This window comes from Anopheles merus, chromosome X (assembly GCF_017562075.2).
Source record: "Anopheles merus strain MAF chromosome X, AmerM5.1, whole genome shotgun sequence".
NCBI classification, from domain to species: Eukaryota; Metazoa; Arthropoda; class Insecta; order Diptera; family Culicidae; genus Anopheles; species Anopheles merus.
The window spans coordinates 8,018,187-8,042,400 of NC_054081.1; the positions used below are offsets into that span (position 1 = coordinate 8,018,187).

At 48.7% G+C, this 24,214-nt stretch overlaps 1 protein-coding gene across 3 annotated transcripts; it reads right to left on the reverse strand.

Annotated features, from left to right (window-relative positions):
* Positions 1 to 725: 725 nt before the first annotated feature.
* Positions 726 to 23,943, reverse strand: LOC121596597 (proton-coupled amino acid transporter 2-like). Of its 3 annotated transcripts, none has more exons than XM_041921683.1 (4): positions 23,796 to 23,943; positions 3,927 to 4,497; positions 1,711 to 2,979; positions 726 to 1,622 (listed from the first exon to the last, which is right to left on the reverse strand). In XM_041921683.1, exons 3-4 carry the CDS (start codon positions 2,772 to 2,774, stop codon positions 1,199 to 1,201), a joined length of 1,488 nt encoding a protein of 495 aa, XP_041777617.1. In that variant the 5' UTR covers positions 2,775 to 2,979; positions 3,927 to 4,497; positions 23,796 to 23,943; the 3' UTR covers positions 726 to 1,198. The 3 variants fall into 3 exon arrangements, with proteins under 3 accessions (XP_041777617.1, XP_041777625.1, XP_041777635.1); XM_041921691.1 differs by lacking the exon at positions 23,796 to 23,943 and adding an exon at positions 4,614 to 4,699; XM_041921701.1 differs by lacking the exon at positions 23,796 to 23,943 and adding an exon at positions 4,602 to 4,699.
* Between the last annotated feature and the right edge of the window lie 271 nt (positions 23,944 to 24,214).

Genomic DNA, 24,214 nt, shown 5'->3' on the forward strand with positions numbered 1-24,214 from the left:
CGACACCGGACGACTCTAAACGGCTTTAAGCAACTCTGGACAACTTTGGATGACTTCGGACGACTCCAGGCGACTCCAGATGACTCCGGGCAACTCTGAATAATGCTGAGCGGAGCTATCTCCGGATGTCGGTTCCTAAATTATCGGCGTCGGATAGGAGTCAGAGATGTTTGCCAACCTAACTCATTACTACATACTATGTCTCATCATTTGCTGTAATTTAATACTGGTATTGAACGTTAGAACCAGATGTTTATTTTACTAAATACTAAAATTTTGAGCTGTTACACCAGTTAGCTCGCTGCCAATCATCCTAAAACTACAACCCCTCTTCTTCCCTCTTTCTACTCGCAAATGTCCGGCTTGCACCCCAAAGTGCGTGCGGGTCTCGGGTAATTAACACCAACGCGCCGAAAGTGCAGCTGCAAATAAAATGATTGTTTGCATTATTGTTTTCGGGCACGAAGCCGCCCGCCAACTGTTGTTGTTTCCTCCGTTCACTGACACCGTTCAGTGCGTGTGGGAGCGGCCCCGTTCCAGCGAGAGTGCACGCGGTGCAGCAGCAGCAGCAGCATCACACACCGATTTCATCCCGCGGCCAAGAAAAGAACATTTACCCCCCCGCCTCCATTTGTTTTTCTTGCGCTTTCTTTCCAACTGGCTACTATCGGCCCCCACATCTCGCACACGGTCACCTGAACACGTTCGGAGGTTTGCACATGCTGTGTGTAAATATACAAATATAAATATATTTATTTTCAAAACGCGCCGCTTCACAATTTTTGTCGTCCGCACGCACAACACCTTTTCCTCGCTTCTAGTTCGGTTTCCACGCGGACAGTCCACCTTTCTGCGACTTTTTTTTTTATTGTTGTATATAGAAAGGAATTACTCCCCAAATGGCCTACTAACCTGGCGGACTGGCCGGGTGGTGGTCTCCAGCGCGACGACACAATAGCATAACGCTGCTAGCGGTACGATTTACAGTCAGGTCCCGGGAGGGTCTTTCTCCTCATTCCTTGCTTGCGACGATAAATATTCACACCCATTTGTGGGACATTTGTGTTAGTACTAAAAAAACAACAACAACAAAACAAAGGCCTTAAGTCTATCGATCTGTTCGTCTTGTGAGGTAGCGCTTCGAGACGATGGTGAGTTTTGGCAGCAGCAGTGGGTAGTAGTTTGCGTACGCCACCATTTAGTGTATGCCACCGTCTGGCGGGCCGCCGGCAAAGATGGTGGCCAGGCTTTTGGCGGTGCCGAAGAAAAACCCGCAGGCACCGAACGCGATGATCAGCGCATCCTTCAGCACGGTCCAGCGCCAGCGTTCGGTGCGGGCCGGCCACAGCGTCAGCAGATCGATCAGCGGCGGAAAGACGAGCGCCAGCGTCGAGGTCGAGACGGCACCGACGAGCGAGATGAAGGTGCCGAGGTTCGGGATGATCGCGGCCAGCACGAACGTGAGCAGGACGGTCGCGAGCCGCAGCCCGTACTCGGCCAGTGCCCGGTGCCGGAAGTGGCGCGTGACGGCCGGCACCAGTATCGTCATCGGCACGTAGAACTGGAGGGCGTACGAGGCGAGCACGGCCACCGCCATCAGCAGCCGGACGATTTGGGCGAGCCTGATGGGAGGAAAAGGAAAAAGGGGTTTAGTTTTGGATTTGTTTTTTTTTTTTTTTTTGCGTTAAATGCAACACAAATTCCACCTACAGCGCATCGTTGGGCAGGTTGAGGGTGACGCTGCCCTGCGCCTGCTCGCCATACTTGAGGTAGCCGTAGAAGCCGACCGCCGAGTACAGGCAGACCACGACCGTCATGCCCGTGTTCAGCACACCGTTCCACGCGATAAAGTCGCGCGGGTTGGCCATGTTGTTCTCGAGCGGCAGCACCACGCCGATGCCCTCGAACGCGTACATGACCGTGCCGAAGTACAGCGGCAGCGTGGACCAGGACGAGACCGGCCGCACGCTCCCGCTGTGCGGCAGGTCCTGCAGCAGAAAGAGGAAGGCGATGGCGAGGCCCGCGATCGCGAGCACGGACGCGACCAGCGAGGTCGGGGTGAGCAGCTTCAGGCTGCGCACCATGTTCATGGCGGCGAGCGGTACCAGCAGGTAGGCGAGCACGGTCAGCACCGGCACCGGGCAGCCGAGGTAGTCGAGCAGCTCGCGCACATTGACCGCCACGAACAGGTAGTACACGCAGCAGAGGCCGAGCTGCATCACGAGCAGGAAGCTGTTGATCAGCCGCCGGAAGCTGGCGGCCAGCGGCTGGGCCCACCGCGGGCCCGAATCGAGCGCACAGTAGCCGACCTCCGCGTAGGACAGCGACGGCCGGCCGTACCGGCGGCACAGCTCGTGCGAGCAGCGCACCAGCAGGTGCATGCAGTGCGTGCAGATGACGCCCATCGCGAGCGTGCCGAAGAAGCCGACGTACAGGCCGGCATTCTTGAACGCGTCCGGCATGGCCAGTATGCCCGTGCCGAGGTTCCCGTTCAGCATGTGCATCAGCGTGTCCAGGTTGGTGGTCGGATGGTCGAGCGTGCGGCCCGCGACCGGATCGGCCAGCAGCGCGCCGCCAGCTTTCCCCGCCTTCCGGTCGCCGCCGGCCGTTAGGTGGACAATGGTGGTGGCGCTGCTGTTGGTGCTGCCGCTGACGACGGTGCCATTGCTGAGCCGTTCGTTGTTGATGGTGTTGTTGTTGTTGTTGTTGTTGTTGTTGTTACAGTCATGCAGGAGGGGTGTCGTTTGATCGACGTCACGGAACTTCGGTGCCATCGTTTGCTGTCCCGCTCGGCGGGGCGAAGGGAAGCGCTTTAGCCCTTATCCAACACTTCCAGCCAGGTCAGGGGCGTCTTGTTGGCAAGATCGCATCGATTGAACGGCAGCAGGTGGGCGTTATGCATTTATTGTTGCGCTGCCGATCCGATTAAGTGCCGCGTCCGTTGTCCGCTATCGTGCCAAACACTGCACTGTTGCTTAGCTAGGGGGTTGATCGAGATGTTTGCTGTAGTGTTGGGTTTCATCAATCTTTCGTTGAGATTCATGCATACGAATCTTCAGTGATGGGTGATTCGAATCTCGAATCGACTCTTCAACGATGCATGAATCTCCCAGGATTCATTGATCTCTAAAGATTCATGAATCTCCAAGGATTCATTGATTTCTAAAGATTCATGAGTCTCCAAGGATTCATGGATTTCGAAAGATTCATGTATCTCTAATGGTTGAGCAATCTCCAGAAATAAATAAATATCCAAGGATTCATGGATCTCGAAAGATTCATGAATACTTGATTCTACTCTTCAAAGATTCATGAATCTCCAAGGATTCATTGATCTCTAAAGATTTATGAATCTCCAAGGATTCATGGATCTCGAAAGATTCATGAGCCTTTTTGGATAGGTTGAGCAATCTCCAAAAATAAACAAATCTCCAAGGATGCATGAATCTCGAAGATTCATAAATCTCCAATGGTTCATGGATCTCGAAAAATAAATAAATCCGCAAAGATTCATAAATTTATTCAAATTCATATATCTCCAGAGATTCATGAATCTTTAGAGATGTATGATATTTAAAATATTGTATTTGCACGATCCCACCGAACAACATATCCATCGTGGGTTCAATGTATGCAATCATGTGTATAGGCTGGCATGACCACGTAGGTTGCTGCGCCAAGAAGAGGAATCATGAGCAGCTCAAGCTCTATGAATCTTTGGAGATGTATGAATCCCTGGAGAATCTTTCGAGCTTCATGAGGCCTTGGAGAATCATGCACTTTTGGAGATTTATGAATATTTGGATGTTTCTAAATCTTTGGAGATCTATTAATCCTTGAGATTCATGAATCTTTGCAACCGAGATTCAGCTTCATTGAATCATTTCAAAGATTCATTCAGATTCTTGAATCTAAATCAGATTTACCTAACACTAGTTGCTGCCTAAAAATGCTTCACACACACACACACCACACGCACACGTTGAAAGAAATCACACAAAACACGGAAAGAACGTTCGACGTCGTCGTCGTTGGAAAGGAAAGCAGCCGGACACTAGCCGCGGGCGTTACTTTGGTAACTGAGCATCGCGCCCGGGGAACGGCGGGACTATATGGATCCCCCCCCCCCCCACCTACCTCCCTTCCCGGGCCCGAACTGTTTCGCCCTGAACGGCCCTGAATTGCTCCCGCACTGCGCTTCGCCCTTCCTGCCTAGCCGTGTTATCAGCGAATTTACTGACCGAAAAATACCCCCACACACACACACACACACACGGAGTATTAGTCTTTCTCTGCTCTAATCGTCTTTGCAGCCCAGTGTCAACGGCCCATTTCCTGCCTTGGGAAGGAAATTTTCCGCCCAATCACGCCGAAGCCAGATTACGGCGGCTGTCTCTTGAGCGCACACAGACGAACACACACACACACACGCGCACGGTGCCCTTACAGCCTCCAAAGCAGCTCCGTTGAATGTTTGGTGGTCAAGGCGTACGGCAGCTGTAACAAAAAAAAAAAGAAAACAAAAAGAATTAGTTCAATCACACACACACGTAGATAGATGCAAACGTCAAAAAAAGAGAAGAAGAAGCTGGAATTCGCACAAGGTCGCTCACAAAAAAGGGAACTGGAGATTAGCAGTAGGACGGATAGGTCCTCCTGGCCGATGCAAATCCACCCGCCGGCACAATCCACGCCATCGAGTCAAGGAAGTTTACGGCGGCAGTGTGTGTGTGTGTCTGTGTTTATTTATTTTTTTTCTCTCGCTTGGCAATTACGGGACGATTATGATGAAACTCATAACAAACGTACACGCACACACATTCACACACAGAGATGATTAGGGCGTAGTGACGTAGTGACGTAGATCGTAGAGTTGTTGTGCCGGCGCGCGATCGATTTGAGATTTGGGAAACACACAGAGCGAAGGCAAAATAAATGCGCTGCTAAATAACAAAAAAAAAGCAAACGTCAAACATCGGGTCAACAAGCCGGTGCGGTAACGTGCGCTGTGACAGGTTCTGCGCGTCCTCGATCGGAGGGGGGGGGGGGGAGAGAAAGATCTAGATCAGTTTTGGTGTTGTGTTATCGCTGCCGGGAGAGAGCGATAGGTGTGTTTGTGTGTGAGAGAGATTTAGGAAAATCCCGGCGCGTGAATCAGAGCTTGTTGCAGCAGCGGCGTTATCAACCGTTACGATCGACGCTGGAGATGTGTTTGATCTACTTCAGAACGAGCTGTTGACAGGGCAAGGGGAAGCCCGAATGTTCTGGTAGCTCAAGACACTGTGTGCTCAATGTCTCCATTTCCAGGCACATCCACGAGGGAGAAGACTGTCACTCGAGCACTGTGTCCATATGATGTGGATGGGAGTGACCCAGATGAGGGCAGCGTGAGTCATCGCTGCAAGAACTTTAACCCGCCGGCACTGGAACCATGAGATTGTGGGTAATTGAAGCAATTGAAATTGATTTTGGTGTCACTTTTTGGCAGAAAACATTACATGGAGTCGCCTATAAAGATAGAGAGGCTTTATGAACCTGCTCGTCAATTCAATGCTTGGCAAATGAATGTAAGATGTAAATCCTTATCTAAGCTTCCGTTTCCTGCCGCAGCAACCTTCACTGGGAGTGATTGGGAAAATGATGTTTTCGTCGGAATTGATTCAATAACCCAACATCGGAATCGGATCCGAAATTGGTTTCGGAATCGACTCCGGAATCGAAATTGGAGTCATTTTCGGCATCTCCATAAGAATAGGCCTTGGGTCCAATGATGCTACTTATTGATAGCTGCAAAGAGTCAATTCTGATTTCGCTTCCGGAGCAAATTGCGATTAGTAGGTCAATTTCGGTTCCAAAGCCGATTCTGATTCCGGCTTCGGATTCGGCTCCGGAGTTGATTGCGCACACGGAATCAGGTAGGTTCGATTCCGAGTTCTCACCACGGGCAGGTAATTTTGACAAGCTTTACAATCGGTGCAACTAAACCGCAACTTGACAGCAACTAAGCTGCTGCGGGAGTCCCTGGAAACGCTTCACAGGCTTTGACCTGAAACAAGTGTGTACGAGGTTGTCTCTTCAATTCAACCGAACATGATTACATGCGCAGATGGCTCATACGTTCACAATTATGGGTCTATTAAACTACGAGAAATTATTGCGGAATTTATCTGTCGTTCGTTATATTGGATAGAAAAATCCTCTCGGAAAATATAAGATGAATGAGGAATTTTATCTAAAACATATCTTTCTGTTTAACATATCAATTTTATGTGAAAGAAGTGGCTTTGCGACGACACTCTCACACCTGGTTTGTATGTGATCCCCTCTAACAAAACCAACCTTTTACATTTCGGCATTGAAATTCTCCTATTTGACAGAATCTACTTCGGCCTGAACCAATTCAATCATCAGGCCGAGGATAAAGTTATCAAATGCGGTTTGACGTACCAATTCCAAAATCCTCAATGTGGTAGGGTCTTTACAAGCTAATACAGTACTGCGTGCGACGCGAAAGAGGTGCAAAACGAAGGAGATATCTACACTCCGAGCACTACTCGGTAAAAACTCTGCCGGCCGAATGTAATGTGTAGACCGAAAGTCAATATAAAAAAAAATAAATAAAGCATAGCTCTTGGCGAAACTGTGAAGGGATTGAACAGCATTAAACCAGCCTAATCGAACAGCTCGAGCTGCTTGGGAAGCATCACAAGGGGTGCAAGGGAAATATTGCAAACATCTTTAAACATTTACCAAAATCACCAAAGGGTAAAAGGGTTTGCCTTCAATAGCTTTGGCGCGATGAACTAGATGAAGACATTTACTTTGTTATTATTAACATATCAACCAATCTGCTAGCCCAACTGTAAGCTACAATCAACAACATAAACAAACCACTGGTCGAAGGAGGGACGACTTTGTTTGTTTTGTGGCACAGCATCACTGTGGCCTGCAAGCGGCGCCATAACCATAACAATCATCATCAGCATCACTCAGCTCGCAGTGCCCTTTTGCTACCAATTGCTTGCACTTTAACGGCCACGTCGCGTGCAAGCTGCTTAAGCGCTGCATAGCCGAGCTACTTGCAATTTGTCCTGCTGCGGGACAGTGCCGTGCTCCATTTTGGGTTGCATTACAGTTGGAGCTGGACCGTTCGCTCAAACCATTCTTTTTTTCCCGTTTGCGCATCCATTCCACTTGCGCCGCCGACGGTTATTATTTACGGGCGTTCAGGCCGCCACCCTCTGTCCTTATTAATGGTAATTAAAAATGGATTTCGTTTGCCAGCCAACCAGAAAGTTTCTGGGTCGAGCTGTGACACAATGTGATGCAAATTTTACGAACGGAGCGATCAAAATCGTCCCGTCAACGGATCGTTTACGACATAAAATATAATTTTGCCCGACAACAACGACAACAACAACCCCCCCGACGACATGGTAGGTCGTATGTGTGTGTGTGTGTGTGTGTGTGTGTGTGTGTGTGTCTGCTGATCGGATGACGTTTTATGGGCCACACGGTAATTGGCTGAAAATTTACTAACGTGATCGGCGAACGCACAAACACCTCTCGTCGGATGTTTCCGTCCCGATCACGGACGTTGGCAGTAAATTGGCGTATCCGGCCGGCTGAATCTGGCTGGCCCGCTTTCTGCCCGTTTATCGGCGCTTCAGTTTTGTATGTATAAATACATTTATAAAGTGGCCGAGTTTGAGTACACCTTTGGCCCCGCGGCCAATCATGCCGACAGGTTCCGGCGCGTGAGGGCGTCGCTGGAATGGCAGCTTCCTACAGGGCGTTACCCTCTTGGTTGTGAGTGTGTGTGTTTTTTTTTGCTGTCTCTCCCTCTCTGAGGGCGAGAAAACTATTCCACACTCGTGCCCGAAAATAGCGCACCGGCAATGGTATGTGAAGAATGTGCTGACCAGCGTCAGCTAGCAACTGGGTGGTGACTTTTTTGCTGCTGCTGCTGCTGTTGATCGAACCTGCATTCCTCCGCTGGCCCTGGGGCGAGTGTGCGTGCTCTAATTAGCAATTAGACGCTAAAATCGTATCATTGCCCCTGTGCGGATTTTGCTGTTTGGGTCGCTCTGGAAAAAAAGTGGGTAAAGCAAAAACGCTTCCAACAGGGGGTTTGCTCGCACCGGAACAATCATTTTCCAGTGCTCGCAAGCTCCCAAACCACACAGCAACTCGCAACGTCCTGCCAAGGGTCCTACGGACGCTTGCTCACTGCATGCGCACTCGACCACGTTTGCGTGACGTCAGTGGTTTTCAAGCTGCTGGTGGAAACATTCGGTTACAGGGCTGAGCAACGATTTTTTAAGAGATTCCTTTGCTCTGAGGTGCACAGCGATATTATTGGATTCAAAATCTAAATCAAATGAGGAACTGATGACGACCCATTAAGAGACTACAAACAAAACCAAAACCTGTGCTGAAACCGATACAGTACCCATACTGGTCCTGGTACTGATCATGAACTCATGGCGGCTCTGGACCTGATACTGATACTATAGCGGTTCAAGATTCGATACTTCGAAAGGTTGCGGATTAGGTCCAGGTATGGAACCGATACAGTTCCAGTTCTTATCGAGTAACTGATTCTGATATGGTCGCCAAACCATACCTGACAGTACATGTGCAACCGTAGGAATAGCGTAGGAATCAGCGAAGGAACTTTAGCAGAATTTGTAAAGAAATTTGTAATCTGAAGCTAAGTTAATGTGATTTTTTCCATTTTATTATTTTATTATGCTGATACTGTGTACTCAACCTCTCAACAATACGAAAATTCCTTAAACGTTCATAATTGTTTTTAAATTAATTTTTGTTGTTGATTTTTTCCGGCTAGGCATGCATGTTTCCAAAGCAAAAAATGGAACCAATGAAATGTAAAAAATGGACCTATAAATGGTTGCTAACCACTGGGTAAGGCAATAATAGCGTTCAATAAGATGCACCTCCGGTGAGGGCGGGCAGTCCGCGGGCGTCCCTGGACCCCTGCCATGAAGGGCGCAATGAACCAACCGTGTGCTGAAAATTACTTCAGCATACACACAAACACATACACACACACACACACACACACACACCCGCACACATAGTAATGCACGATCGCATTGCAAAAAAAAAACAAAGCATGGCGACCAGTGCCGGGTCTAAGAACGTCGCCATTTCGGTGCCCGCGCTCAATTGGCGCTACTTATGCGTGCGTGCGTGTGCCCGGCCGAGTTGCAGGCGATTCCACCTCGTGTCGAAGCGGCTGCCAACCGAACGATCGATTAAATGGACTGGCGGCAGACGATTTTGGAGCGCTTTGGAGTGTCTCGGACGGGCACCGCCTGACCTCCGGAGCGCATGAACTGTCAATTTGCACAGTGCAGCAGACACTCTATTCTGGCGAGGGGGGGGGGGATCACACACCAACACGCGGGCCGGCTTCAATTCGCAGAGCCTGCACATCTCCGCACCACCAGAACATCAAAATCTCATTCACGCTTTCGCTACTTTCGGCTTCCTCAAAAGGCTTTGCAGGAACACGCCGCTCTGTCACGACAACTTCGCAGTTTTTTTTTGGGGAAACTCGGTGACGAAGTGACATCTTATGGACAGAATTTGCTAGTAATTTGGAACACAACGTGGCGCAGAGAAAAGGGTTTTTTGTGGTGGACAATCTCTGTTAAATCTCCTCTGGACGCGTCCTTCGGCGGTGAGTCATCTGGCAACATGACGGCATTGCTGGATAGGTTTCACCCTACGAACAGCACTTCCTTTCCGCCCTGGGTACCTGGGTACACCGCGTTGCAATTTGTCCGACACTCTGTCTGTCTGGTCCCCGTCGTGCAACACCTTGTCTGAACCTCGGGCCTCGGCAGCGGTGCTGGAATGCGCCGCTAAACAATGCGCCGCGGCGGGCGGCGTCAGTATCAGCACGAACGAGGGCGCGAAACGAGGCGCAAACAAAAATGCAATTAACATTGCATTCCGCACCCTTTGACTCGCAGGCGCATGCCAATCGGTGCAAGAGGTTCGACTGTTTCCCTGGCGTATGTGTGTGTGTGTGTGTGTGTATAGTGTGCAGGGACGTGTCGGCCAGGAAAGCGCGTCTAGGGTTAGAATGTGTTGCGGTGCATAACCCCGCGGAGCAACTCGCCCCAGCTTCCAGGCCCAGCGGAGCCTCCCGGGCGAGAATGGGGAAAGCAAAAAAAGCTGAACGAACAAACGTACTCCAGCACAGCTAGCGCCACCTCGAGACACTCTCTCCCCTTTTATCTCATATTATCCCTTTCTCCTCTTCCCCTTTTATCTGACCCTGGCGACACTTTATGCAAACGCGCTTTTGCCTCCAGCCGGGTTGGAACAGCTCCACGCTCCTGCACGTTTCCTTGGGGCACCGTGACCGGGACCGGAAGATAAAGCACCTTCGAGCGGGCGCGCGCGCGCGCACTCTCGCGGATAAGACTTACGGCCGCACCGGTACGCTGTTTTGCGATTGAATATTCAAGCGAGCGTGCGATGTTCTAATCTTTAATTTGCGCGAAATTTATACCGCACATTAATATTCCGACCGATCAGTGCCGCCAACCGGGCCCCGGGGGCGTGATCCTCACGGCACGACCAGAGGGGGGGGGGGAAGCCTTCTCAAAAGATCTCCCCTCCCCACCGGGCACACGATAGCGTGACCAAGGGCGATGCATCGTGCGGCCGCAACCAACCGGCTCGTGCGCACATTTGGCAAAGACGATTTCGCACGTACCGCACTGACAACTCTATCACGCGGCAGCAAGATAAGCGTGCTGAATGGGATAAGGATGCTGCGCTCGGCTAACAACAAGGCGATCTGGAAGGATGGGAGGGGGGGGGGAAGGGGATTTCGGAACTGGTGGCTGTTTGAACAGCAGTATCTTCGCGAGAATTGCGATGTTCAAGCGCGGGGGGCTTTTCAGTTCCGCTCTCTGAGCGTGGAAGCGTAGCCTAAACGTTCCGGTGACTGCGTTGAAGATTGCAATGACTGAGGCATGATACACATCACATTGATGCTGGGTTGATCTTTCTCACAAGATTTACCAAAGATCTGGAAAACGTTACGCCATATCACATATCTCCAATATATCAAGCAGCAGTCTATATTTGTGGATTCCTCAATGTTTTGGAGATAATCCCACGGTTGAATGACTCAATGTACCCATACAGATGTTGCGAGCTTTGAGGATTAATACGGTAGAGAGTTTCAATAACTCTCAATATGTGGCTAAGAATCTAGAAAACAATGTCTAGCCCCTAAAAATACAATATATGTTCGAAACCTTGAATTAGATACAGTAGATATCACTCAGAGGAACTCTTAGAGCTCCGGAGATGTCATGGACGATACAGATGAATCAATTGCATCAAGTAGTAGGACTTGCAGAATGTTATTATTTAGGGTTGGGAATCTTCAGGGTTTGTTTCGGCTGATTCAGTATTGACCATTCTTCCTGTCATTTCAATACGTTTCAGTACTTGCATGAACCTCGCAGGACATCTCCTAGGTCTTCCAAGGTATCGTGCAGGACAAAGACCAATCATTTGCTTTAATTCCTGGATGTCTCCAAGAATCTCCAGAATTACTCTCTCAGTTATAAAGAGTATCTAAGGCATGAAGATCTAAATCATAAGAACATCATATCACACCCGGGATCTTTGTTGGCAATATTCCTTCAGCTATATATTGCTTTATGACCTTCAGATACATCGAGAGATAGTAAATTTTGCATTAGTAATGCAATGTTCTGATCCTCGGACCATTCTAAAGTTCAATGTCTAGGGCATTAAAACATATATTCTTAATATATCTTCTAATATCAACTTTTGGACGTTTGCTCCAACACACCAGGCACTTCAGATGCCGTGCACATCAAAGACGAATGTAGTGCATTGCACCGAGGAAAAAAGAAACACCCAACGCTATGAGCCAAACCCGATGCGCTACCATGTCGTGGAGGTGTGTGGAATTTATAAATTCCGTACGTAACCTTTCGCGCCCCAACTTCCACGGAGTTGAGGGCGTTCTTAAAATAACGCACCACGCAGTACGCTCCATGCCCGGTGCGGTGCGTCTTCTGGCCTGGTTGGTGCCAGAAGGGTGGCGATTGGTGTGGCGAACATCGCCAGCATCCCAGCTCCACCTATGCGCAAAACGGTGCGTGTGTGGTTCACTGCTTGCGGGTGCGTTGCTTTCGCGTCAAACGGCTCTCAGCACTGAACGGAAACTGTGTCTGTGTGTTTGTCCGCGTCACCCAACCCCAGACCAGGGCAGCCGGGTTTTGGAGATGCTGGAGTAGATCACACACACACAAAAAACAGAACTCACGTTTTGCTTGCTGGAGCGTTTTTTGTTGTGCTATGAGGGGCTTTGTGCGCTTTGCTTTCCATTTCATTCCTAATCCCTGGCCGGCCCTCTCCTCCCTCCAGGGGCGACGGGCTGGAACATGATCGGGTGTGACGTGGGAAGCAGGGTAAGCGATCGGTATCTTGCTGACCGCGATCCGTTTGTTCTTGTTTCGTTTTTTGTTTTGTGTGTTTCGCCGTGCAAACCCCAATTCGACGCCACAAGTTCCTCTCGCCCGATCGCGCCTTTGTTAATCCGGGCGCGCAAACCCTGCTTCTCGATCCCGCCCCTGCTCCGGGTCGTTTCGCTTTATTTGCAATCATTTAAAAAATCGTTCCTCTTCCCCCCTCGTCCTCCTTTCCATTTTTTTCGCGTCCGCGGGCAGTTTGCTCATTCCAAATTCATGGCTGTTGGCCGTTTTTATTACCATTCGCTTTTGGATATCGCAAGCCGGCTTCTTCACTTCTCTTGGCCACTTGCGGGGAGTGTCTCTGGAAAGGAGGAAGACAGTGTGAGAAAGAGAGAAAGAGTGGGAGGAAGAAAGAGACAGTGCGAAGAGAAGGGCTTTTGCGGCATCATCGCGCAACGGTCATTATGAAAATTTTTATTTCAAAAATCATAAAATTAGCTGACCGTAAACAAACGTAAATAATACGGTACTTTTGCAATCGGAACGACCTTAACGAGCGTCTTGTGTCTGGCGTTCCGGGCGCCAGCCGGCCTTTCCCGCCTTTCCGCTGCCAGGATTGGTGGCGCTTTCGCAACGCAACGTCAGCGACACGCGCGTGTACCGTTTTTTGTTTTTTACCGGTGCCGTGCCGTGTCCCGTGGCGTGGCGCTACTAGGCTGCTGCTATTATTTACAGTCCCTGGGAGTTGTCTTCTTCTTTTTCTTCCCTTTCCTCTTCTTCTTATTCCGCTTCGTTTTCGTAATTTTGACCATTAAAAAGCGCCCGGAAGAGCCGGACACACGCGGACGTTGGGCGGCATAAGTCGCGGGCGTCACACCACTTTCTCACTGCAGCAGCAGCAGCAGCAGCGGTCTTCAACATCCGCCAACATCGCTCGGGGCCGGGGGACCGAAATGGGGCAGCAAAAGAAGGGGCCCCTGTCCGATTCGAAATCGAGCGTAAATTTGAGCTGCATTCGGGCGGCAAATGTGTGGGATTTAAAATTCAAATCGTCCGACCGATTGTGTGTGTGTGTGTGTGATTGGGCACCTCGGATCTCGCCTGCTTTATTTATTTACCTTTGCTATGCCGCCCCGGTGCTCCCGATGGTTTCCGGTGGAGAAATAAGAAAGCAGCAAGCCCGGGAAATGGCGCGCGGGAGGATCGATTGATTCCGTTTGCGATTGAGTTTGATAGATAAAAAAAATGCGTCGGAAATCGTATGTTACGACCAATGCAGGGCTGCGGGGCAGCTCAGGTAAGACTGCAGGATTGGGAGGAGAGATCTGCGCTCTGGAGCGCACCCACGACTCCGATCTGACTACAACTATTGTTAGTCCGATTCTGACTCCGGCAAAATGGAACCACTAGATCCGCCCGGAGTCGGAGTCGCCCGGAGTCGTTCAGAGTCGTCCAGAGTCGTTCGGAGTCGTCCGGAGCCTTCCGGAGCCATTCGGAGTCGTCCGAGGGCGTTCGGAGTGGTCCGGAGTTGTTCGGAGTCGTCTGGAGTCGTTCGGAGTCGTTAGGAGTCTTTCGGAGTCTTTCGGAGCCGGAGTCGTCTGAAGTCGTCCAGAGTCATTCGGAGTCGTTCGGAGTCGTCCGGAGCCTTCCGGAGTCGTTTGGAGTCGTTTGGAGTCGTCCGGAGTCGTCTGGAGTCATCCGGAGTCGTTCCTTGTGATCAGACATTTCCTGTCGTTATGTTTTTTTTTATCTTTCTGTACTTCTTATACAGGCCTTTGTTTCGAAGGACGACCTCGGTTGACTCCAGACGACTCCGGACTCCTCCGAACAACTTCGAACGACTCGGGACGACTCCGAACGCTTCCGAACGGCTCCGGACGACTCCGGGCGATTCTGGACGATTCCGAACGACTCCGGATGATGCAGGGCGGAACGACATACGAATTAATCGGAGTCGGATCGGAGTCGACTTCGGATTTTTCCAACTTTACCCATTACTTGCTGGGAGGAACAACAACAAAATCAACAAATAAAGAGAAATTTTCTTGTGCCCTGCAAGTTTGACCATGAAGAAATGTGCAAAAAAAACGATATGCGCGTAATTTGCCTGGACTCCAGTTTTTTTTTCTTCAAATGTTCTTGAGCCGCGCGTGCCTAAGATTAGCTCATTCTCAGCCACAAAGAAAAACAAACACATCAAAAATTAATCGTACAAAAAGGGACGCGCAATACGCAGCAGCGCGGGCCGAGCCGCGCGTGAAATGCAAATGTTAATGCACTCGAGGTGACAACGGATCAAACCGCATCCCCCAACAACCACAACCCTCCCAACAACCCCATTACACAACCGAGGGGAGGGAGAGGGGGAGTGTCTATCGAGCTGGATGGACGTTTGCATCTCCGCCGCAAAGGCGTCTGGAAAACAGCGCGTTTGCATAATTGGCCGATTGCCATTGTCGCGGCGCAAAGCGCACGTCGTAGCAAAAAAAAAAGCAAACACACACACACGTATGAATTATGACTTTTTTTATACTTATTGATTTTACACGTAAGATCCCCCCTCGTTGGTGAGCTAGTCCGGTGATACTAATTGCGCGTCCTTATGGCTTGCGCTTTTTTTTAATAGGCTTATTGACTTTGCTGTCGCTAAATAATTCATACGGCGCAAACCGTACGGGTGCGTAAACAAGTAGCCTTTGTAAATTGCATTCCAGCCAGTGGAGGAGAAAAGGAGCAAGGAGGAGCGGGAGGGTGGGGTGGAGATGCAACCGAGCGTCACTTATTAATTGAATGAATGTCTTCTTCATGCATCGTGCTTAGTGGGCCCACTCTGTAACGCTTCGGGTGTGCGCAGCTACGTTTCCAAACTGTCCTCTACCGGACTGTTGCGGCGCATACTAATCGTAGTGATTTGTTTTAAAGGTTATGGCAACCCGTTGGTCTAACAGTTTAGAAAGGATTAACTTCATAAACTTTGAAACCCATTACTACCAATCTATGCCTTCTGTGTTATGCAGTTTCATCTCAAATCCTGTGGCGATTGTTTTAGGGGGGTCTTTAACGACAAGAAGCGTTGGAACTGACTTTTTCTTGTTTTTACTGTCGGGAAGGATGGGTGCACTCGAGTACAAGGGCCTCGCATAGTGACGTGCTTTCTGGAGTATACCTAAGACTCCAATTCGATTCCGGCTATTGTTAGTCTGATGTCGATTCCGACCAAATCGGAAACATTAGTTCGGCCTGGAGTTGGAGTCGTTCTAAGTCATCTGCAGTCGAATTCGTCCGGAGACTGATTCGACCAAAAATGAACGAAGTCGACCGGTGCCAGAATCAACCACAGTCGACTCTGGTCTAATCTTTCTTTAGATGGCTCCGATTCTGACTCAGAATCTGATTTCGAATGGCTCCCACTCCGATTGAGGATGGCTTGGACTCTAACTCCGGAAGACTTGTACCCCGACTCCGGATGACTTGGATCCCGACTCCGGATGACTTTGACTCCGACTCTGGACGACTTGAATTCTAACTCCGGATGACTTCGACTTCTACTCTGGATGACTTGGAATCTGATTTCGGAGAACTTGGACACCGACTCCGGATGACTTCGACTTCGACTCTGGATGACTTGGACCCTGATTTCGGAGCACTTGGACACCGACTCCAGATGACTCTGGATGAGTCGGACTCTAACTCCGGATGACTTTGACTTCGACTCCGGATAACTTGGACTCTGACTCCGGACGACTTGGAATCTAACTCCGGATCACTTCGACTTCGACTCTGGAATACTTGGACCCTGACTCCGAATAACTTGGACCCCGACTCCGGGTGACTTTGACTCCAACACCGGATGACTTGGATTCTGACTCCGGACGACTTGGACTCTAACTCCGGATGACTTCGACTTCGACTCTGGATGACTTGGGCCCTGATTTCGGAGAACTTGGCCATCGACTCCGGATAACTTGGACTCTGACTCCGGATGACTTGGACTTGGACTCTGGATGAGTCGGACTCTAACTCCGGATGAGTTCGACTCCGACTCCGGATAACTTCAACGCTGACTCTGGAGAACTTGGACGCTTTAGACGGCTCCAGACGACTTCAACCGGCTCCGAACGATACGGGTAATGGTGATCGGACCTGCCTTCCGGAGTCGGTTCCAACATTTTTGGAGTCGGGTAGCCTCACTAACCACTAGCTTCACAAGGGACTACTTTAACCGTTTTTATATTATCCTCGATTAATCCACGGGTTTCTGTCCCCCCGCCCCCTCCGCCCTACCCTCAATCTACGGAGCTCCCGGTGGTCACTCAAATTAGGAAACACCATTCCATTATTTTGCAACTGCAATAGTGCAGAATCGATGCAGGTGTGGCTTATACTTTATGTTGAAAACTGTTAAAGCACTGTCCAATGTGTCTTTTGTTCTTCATAAATCGTGGAAGATCAAGCGCCTCATTTACAAAATACAGCATACAGGCAAGCCAGAATAAAATGTGCCATAAAATTTATTAAAATGGGACGGGGGATCAACACCGGGGCGACGAGACACAAGATATGATGAAACAACCGCGCGCGCGCGCACGTTAAGCGTCAATCGGATGTCACCGGCTGTCTTCCACTGGTTGTTACCGGTTGGGGCAGGATTGAAACAGATGAGATGCGGCCGCAGCCGTTGGTTGCTGTGGCTCGAATTGCGGAATAATAGCGTAAAATCATGAAGCACGGACAGACAAATCAAATTGTTTATCATTTTTGTCTAGGCTTTATCAAACAACGATGGTGTGTTTCATTACTTAGCTTAAACAGCGTACTACTGTTGTGAGGCAGTATGGAAAACGAGGTATTGAAACTGCGCTCTTATTCTTCTTTTTGTTAGTGTGATAATCTGCATAATCATTCATAGTATGAGAGAAATCTTGCTAGAGGGAGGTTCGTGTGCCTCCACTTTCAACGAGAAATATCAAATAATTAGATTATCGCACGCACACCCTCGCTCCGGATGAGGATCAAAACCACGTCCAGTGTGCTTTCACCAGATAGAGCAAGCGCATCTATCCATTGGACCATCCGTCGGCGCCGATGATGGATGCGTACGATAGCGATAAAAACTACATCCAGGATGGATGTAGTGCGGCCTGGCACACAGAACGCATCCCAATTAAAGTTGTGCGTGACGTAAGCGTGTGTGTGTATGTGTGTGCGTGACCCCGAAACTCTTTTTCTGCGTGCACGCTGTATTTAAATCATCGAGCAGAGAAACAGGACGAAAACAATAATAAAAAAAAATTGACAAAAAAAAACCCAACACATAAAAACAGACAACGACAACAAGTCGCTGCCGTAAAAGAGCGACCCCGCACTGACACACATTGCGCGTTGCGAACGCACAATAAACGCCCGATAGACAGCCGAATGACAGAAAGAGCGGGTTGGCGCGCGGGCCAATTTTGCAATGTCTGCATTTGATGGTCTGCGCTCGGTTTTACGTTTCTTAACTACATCGCAACTCAACGGGGAAACTGTCGGGGAATGTGGGGGGGGGGGGAAGTTTCTTGTCTGGCATGCAAAACCGGGAGGGGGGGGGGAGGTGGGTCGTAAAAAGTAAATATAAGAATGAACACTTTGTTAATGATATTAATAAAACGGTACGCGGTACGCGGATCGTCTGCGGGCGGCACTGGCACCCCGGGGGAAGGTGTAGGCCGAATCGCTCATTACCTCGCGTGAGAACGGGGTGGTGCAAGAGGAGGGGGAAGAAATGGGTTTACATTTTATTGCCTGCAAGCCGTTGGCTGCTGCAATCGGTGGGACCAGCAAGCGGCAAAATGGCACAGCGCCTGGAGCGCGAGCCCAGCCCGAATTGCATTTCCTGAACGAACCCCCGGCCGTAATGGCGTTTCCGATGCGTGTGTGTGTGTGTGTGTGTGCTATAAAAATAAAACAACAACGCGGGTGCAATAATGATCGAAACCGTACGATATTTTATTGCACTCGCCGTGAAAAGCAAAAAGCAAAAACAGCGAAACAACAATGCTGCAGATGGATTTATGCAACGATGGCTGCCGCAGGCCCATAATGCGGAATGCATTTTAAATTGAGCTAAAGTGGTACAAGGTGCCCGTCACTGGCCGCCTGTGTGTGTGTGTGTGTGTGTGTGTGTCTGTGTGAAAGTGAAGCATTTGTTGACTGCAGCTTAATTAAAACGGCTTATCGGCCCGATTCGGCTGGCATTATCGCGAATATCAGCCCAAAAACCTTCCCGCCCGAGCAATGGGCGTTCTTCCGTTTGGCTGCGTTGGAGTGAAGCTGTTGCAGCAGCAGCAGCAGCAGCAGCATTAGCAACGCTAACGCGGCTTTAATAGGCAATCAAAAACGATCGTAAATAAGCATATTTGCCATAAAATGATATTGATCATGGAAAGCAAAACAAAACAAAAAAATCTCCTGCTCCTCCTACTACCCCACCCCTTCGTACCGCCCCCACCCCCCCTCCCCAGAGAATGGCAGAACGCTTCGCTCCGGCGTGGCGGCGACGGAGATAGTTTTACGAGCCGTTTTACGATCTTCATTGCTATTGAATTTATCGCCCATTTAACGACCGTTCCGCATGCGTTTGCACTCAATCATCCCGCAATTAGTTTACGAGATTAACGCCGGCTGGCTTAACCGCCTTCCCCCTCCCTCTCCCCCCATTCTGGGGGACCTGCTTGGGAGGAACAAAACGACGAACCCAAGCGCCAAAAAAAAAAAAAAACCGCGCGCTGGAAGCTGCAATCGCGCCTACGAGAGCCGTTTTGAATCCGTTCGAAAACATTCTCACCGCTCTCCTACGAAATGGGATCGAGTATTGGACTCGTAGATCGAAACAAACGCGCTCTAGACGACTGCGAAGGATGGGGCGAATGAATATCCAATTTATTCGCTTCGGCTGCTGCTGTAGCTGCTACTATAATGTATATAATATGGCGAGCAGGATTATTAAGCAAAACAAATCCTAAATTCGATGCCCCTCTGCGGTGTGTGTGTGTGTGTGTGTGTGTGTGTGTGTGTGTGTGTGTGTGTGTGTGTCTACGCGATCTTAATGCGCGGGTATTACTGTCGTAAAACGGCGTCGGCTCCATTATGCTGAAACCGTTGTTCGTCGCACGGGCTCCACATAATTATAGCCAAACACCGAAGCAAATGCCAATCACGGCTTCCCGCGAACACCGTGACGGGGGGAGGGGGAAGCAAACCATCCGAGGTGCTTTAATTAAGCCGTTGCGCGCGTGGGCCAAATCGGAACCAGATGGTGGCGCGCAGTGTATCACGCACGCATTGGCGCCCGAGCAAACAAAGGTCCAATCGGTTTGCTTAATCGGCTGTTTGGCACTTGGTTCGCATTATTGCGGCAAGTTTTGGTTGGTTGATCACAAAAAACACACGCAGACACATGTTGCTTCAAATTTTACACATCCTTTCAGCGGATTCGTGCTGCCGTTTTAAGGCTGGACTAAGCCGTTGGCAAAGAGAGTTGGCGCGGCTGCATTGCGGGGATGGTACGGATTTGTGTTTTATGATTTTAATATTTCGCTCCCATCAAGCTAAACTCGTCATACCGTCGCTGAATGGTTATTAAAAGAACGACTGAACGATCATAAAATTAAGCAATGGAAAGCAATCAAAGTTTTGTAGTTTTATAATTTTCAAACTGTCCTACGACTGGATTTTCATTTTCAAACTGAAATAACTTTTTATTGAAGAATGGTTTGCAGTAAATTTGTTCATGTATCTTTTGCTAAATTCATTTTCTTTAAGCGTATACGTTGTCAAAAAAATCCTAAATATATATTTTTTCATATTATATTTTTGATTCCCTACGTACGGTGAGAATTTTGTTGTACTGAATATTAAAATTTGAAATTCAGTGCAAAGATAACAGTATTTGTATTATTTTCTTTAAATGTAGAAATGGGAATTTTAAAATTTACCCTTTTTAAAATATTTTATGATTTATAACTTTTTTAAACAAAAATTTTGTTGTTTTTTATTTTATTTAGTTGATTATAATGTTTAAAGTGTTTTAAATACATGTAATATTTATTTAAATATTTGTAATGTTCTACCTTTTTGCTCATAGTCTCTGTTTCTAATATTTTTTTCAATTATTGAAATATTGCCGGCAGAGAAAAGTTTGGCGAAAGTACTATTTTTCATGAAATACCTAATTATGCAATTAAACTTTCCAATAATTTTTTTTTCTGATAATATTTACTGTGAAACAATATAAGAGAAATAAAGTTTAATATTTTATCAATAATCACCTGAAAAATTAACAAAAAAGATAAATTCATTTTACATAAATTAGCACAATAGAAAATAATAGTTGATGAACTTAAAAAAGTTACAACAAAAATAAATGATGTATCTAAATTCCCATTTTTTTACTAAAGTGGATAAAACTAATATTCGTGCCTTGATACCAAATATGAAACTTTAATTCTCAATACAGTTTTTCCCCGAGTTATGCGAATAATGCGTTTCGAAGACATTCGCGTTAATCGGATTTTCGCGTAAGTCAAAAATCGCGTTTTACAGCCAATACATAATTTGCTTATAATGACTTTTGATTGAATTCAGTTCATTTATGAAATTTTTTACTTATTTGATACAATTGGTGTAGAATTCGGTGGAATTCGGTAATTTTTTTTTAGTGATTTAAAACATTTGAAAAAAATCCAAATTATTTTTCATTAGACAATTAATGGAGAAAATTGTACTGATTTGACATCTGAACTGTCAAAAATAAACATTCGCGTAGCTCCAATTCGCGCAACTCGGGGAAAGACTGCACAACACATTTTATTTAATTCTGCAATAGTATAAAGTGTTTTCCAACTCACATATGCACATCATTATTCACCACCTTCAACAGCTGTCAAATGGTGCCCTTGCATCATAATAAAATTTAAGTTCTTACACATGATTTTCAACACACCACAAAAAAAACTGTCAAACGCAACGTAGCTTGAGACGTGTTGAAAATCATACGGAAGAACTGAAACGTTATTGTGATGCAAATACAACATTTGACAGCTGTTGTCTCGGAAAACCCTGTAATTTCACGCACAAAGTGCATGGGAATGCAACCATGGGAATGCCGGTTGTAGAGGTGAAGGTGTAAATTTGGTCGTTGAAACAACGGTTAAGTTGATTGGCTCAATAAATGATTATTAAGGTAACTACCATAAACCAAAGATTAGAAAAAAAGAAACAAGAGCTAAATTGAAAAAAAGCAATGTAAAGACACCATCCGTAAATGACGCTACGACGTACCAATGAACGTAAAACATTTTATAAACGTTACGTAATTTATGGATGAACCCTTTTTTTTGTAAAACAAGAAAAATAAATATCACATGAAGCATTATTGCCACAAATTCGCACTTTTCTAAAGTGCCTACACTACGAGGCGGACTTGAACCGAAGGGAAAAGGTGCTAGTGCTTAGTGCTGTCACAATTCTGCGAAGCTCGCTCGTTGGTGCCGGATTTGGCTCACCCGATTTGCCGGTATCGCCTAATCCAGGGCCCATCAGATGGCGCTCGAGCCAGAACCCGCCAGCTAATATTGAGTGGTGTGCTGGACTGGCGGAACCTGGCAGTACAATTGATCCTGCAGCAGCAGCAGCAGCAGGTAGACAGCGTTCCGCCAGTCCGGGTTGTGGGTTGAGTGTCGGTGTCCTGTTGCCGGTGTCGAGTTGCCTGTTTCTTGAATGAAAGTATGAGTCTCCGGTATCGAAGACGATCATCCCAACAGCCATCAATGAAACCATTGATGCGAGACGCGTTTGAACCCGAAACCGTCTGTGGACCGTTTGGGCTTTAGTTCACACCCGCAACAGCGCTCACGTCCGCAAGCAAGAGCCACCCAGAATAGCAAAAAAACAAAAAAAAAAACATCGCATGCACATAGGCACACCGATGTCATGCTGCAAAGATGCGTCCAATTCTCGGTTTTTGGCCCGAGGGTTGCTGGGTGTGTGTGTGTGTGTGTGCCGCACGAAGAAGAAGGTGAAGGAAAGAAGCACCGAGGCATGATACGGTAGGTAATAATGGTTGGCTGCGCTGCTTTGACCTGCCCTGAGGGAGGGATTTTTTTTTTTTGCTTTTTGGTTGTTGAGGTTCGTCGCCAGTAAAGTTCTACAAATATTGTTATTATCCTTTGGGACGGTGTCCCGGCGAGGCTTCGGCCCGGCTTCCTATTTGCAAAACCTGTGAAGTACACACAAGCCCGTGTAACCTTTGCCTCTTCTTGTGTTATGCTTTGGTGTCTTCTAGCAGTCTTGTTGCCCCAGAAGGCACGGCTCGTCGCGCGGACGTTTGTTTGCAATTAAAAAAGAAAACGTAGTAAAAAAACACAAGCACACAAAAATCGCTCCGACTCTCAGTCTGGCACGCACGGACAACGAATTAGAGGACGCGTTTGTAGGACACGTTCTGTTGGTGGCAAGCGACGAACCGGATTCCCATTTGTGCCTGGCGCGATCGGCACGTCGCGCTGAAACGTGAGTCCCCGGACGAACCCCCGGGAACGTGAAGGGAACAAAAACACACACACACACAACATACCGCTTGCCTGGGAGTGCAAATTTGGGTGCAATCGGACCCGCGCCCAACACCGGCCGAAACAGCGACGTGGTGGTGAAAGATTAATGGCCCTCCTCCTCGGGCGTCCCTAACTGCGCGTCCATCCCGGCAGCACCAGGGAATTTGATGCGACGCAGACTGTTCGGCGCGATCTATCACCCCGCCCCGCTCGAAGGGGGCAGCCCGAAACCAAGCAACGGAGCGGAGCTGGCACCGACAGGGCAGATTGGCTGTAGGAAATTTATGTTTCCTGCCCGCGGGCCGAGGTCGGCAGAACAAACAGGCGACAGGCGATAGGCAGAACAGGCGACGAAACTATCGCCCCATCTATTTGCCGGCCCCCGATCGATTATTCTTCCCCCATCAACGCCCCGCTGGCCCTTGCGGCACCGATTAGATAACCGCGCTGTTGGCGCGTCCGGTCCACTATCGGTGCGCTTCAGGTGTCACTTGCTTGCAGCGCCTGGTAGACTCCGGTGGGGGCGAGCGGGCCACAAAACATGTTTACACCAGCGCACCACCGTCCCCAAACAACCTCCGACTGTATCGAAGCGGTTCCGGCTGTCCAAACAGTTCCGAGCGCACCGTCGCTGCTTGCTTTGCTATCGACCTAGCGGGCCGCCGGAAGCGCTCTACCACCAGGAACCGACGGCTTTGCTTACCCACGGCAAGAAGAAGAAGAAGAAGCAGAAGAAAATGGGTGTCCAGGCAGGAGGGGCGAAGGCTTCTCGTTGAGTTGTCCAGGATTCCTGAAGCCCCGCAGCACAGGATCTCGGCGGGGGATAGCGCACCTTGCGCGGGCACTTCACACGTTGCGTTCGCCGCCGGTCAGCGCGCACTGGAGATTACAGGTTCGCCACTGGCTGGACTCCCGGCTAGGTTCTGTTCGGCTCGCTTCCGCATACATTCCCTTTTTCCCCTTTCCACAAGCGAACATCAAGGGGTTAGAGGGAACGTATCTAATTCCGATCCGAGCGCTTGTGTGTTTTGTTTTTTTTCCCCTTCCCTCTGTACTTCGCCGTTGACGTTTGAGCAGCGGCAACGGCATGGGATGTTGTCGGATTGCCGTGTACAATCATAG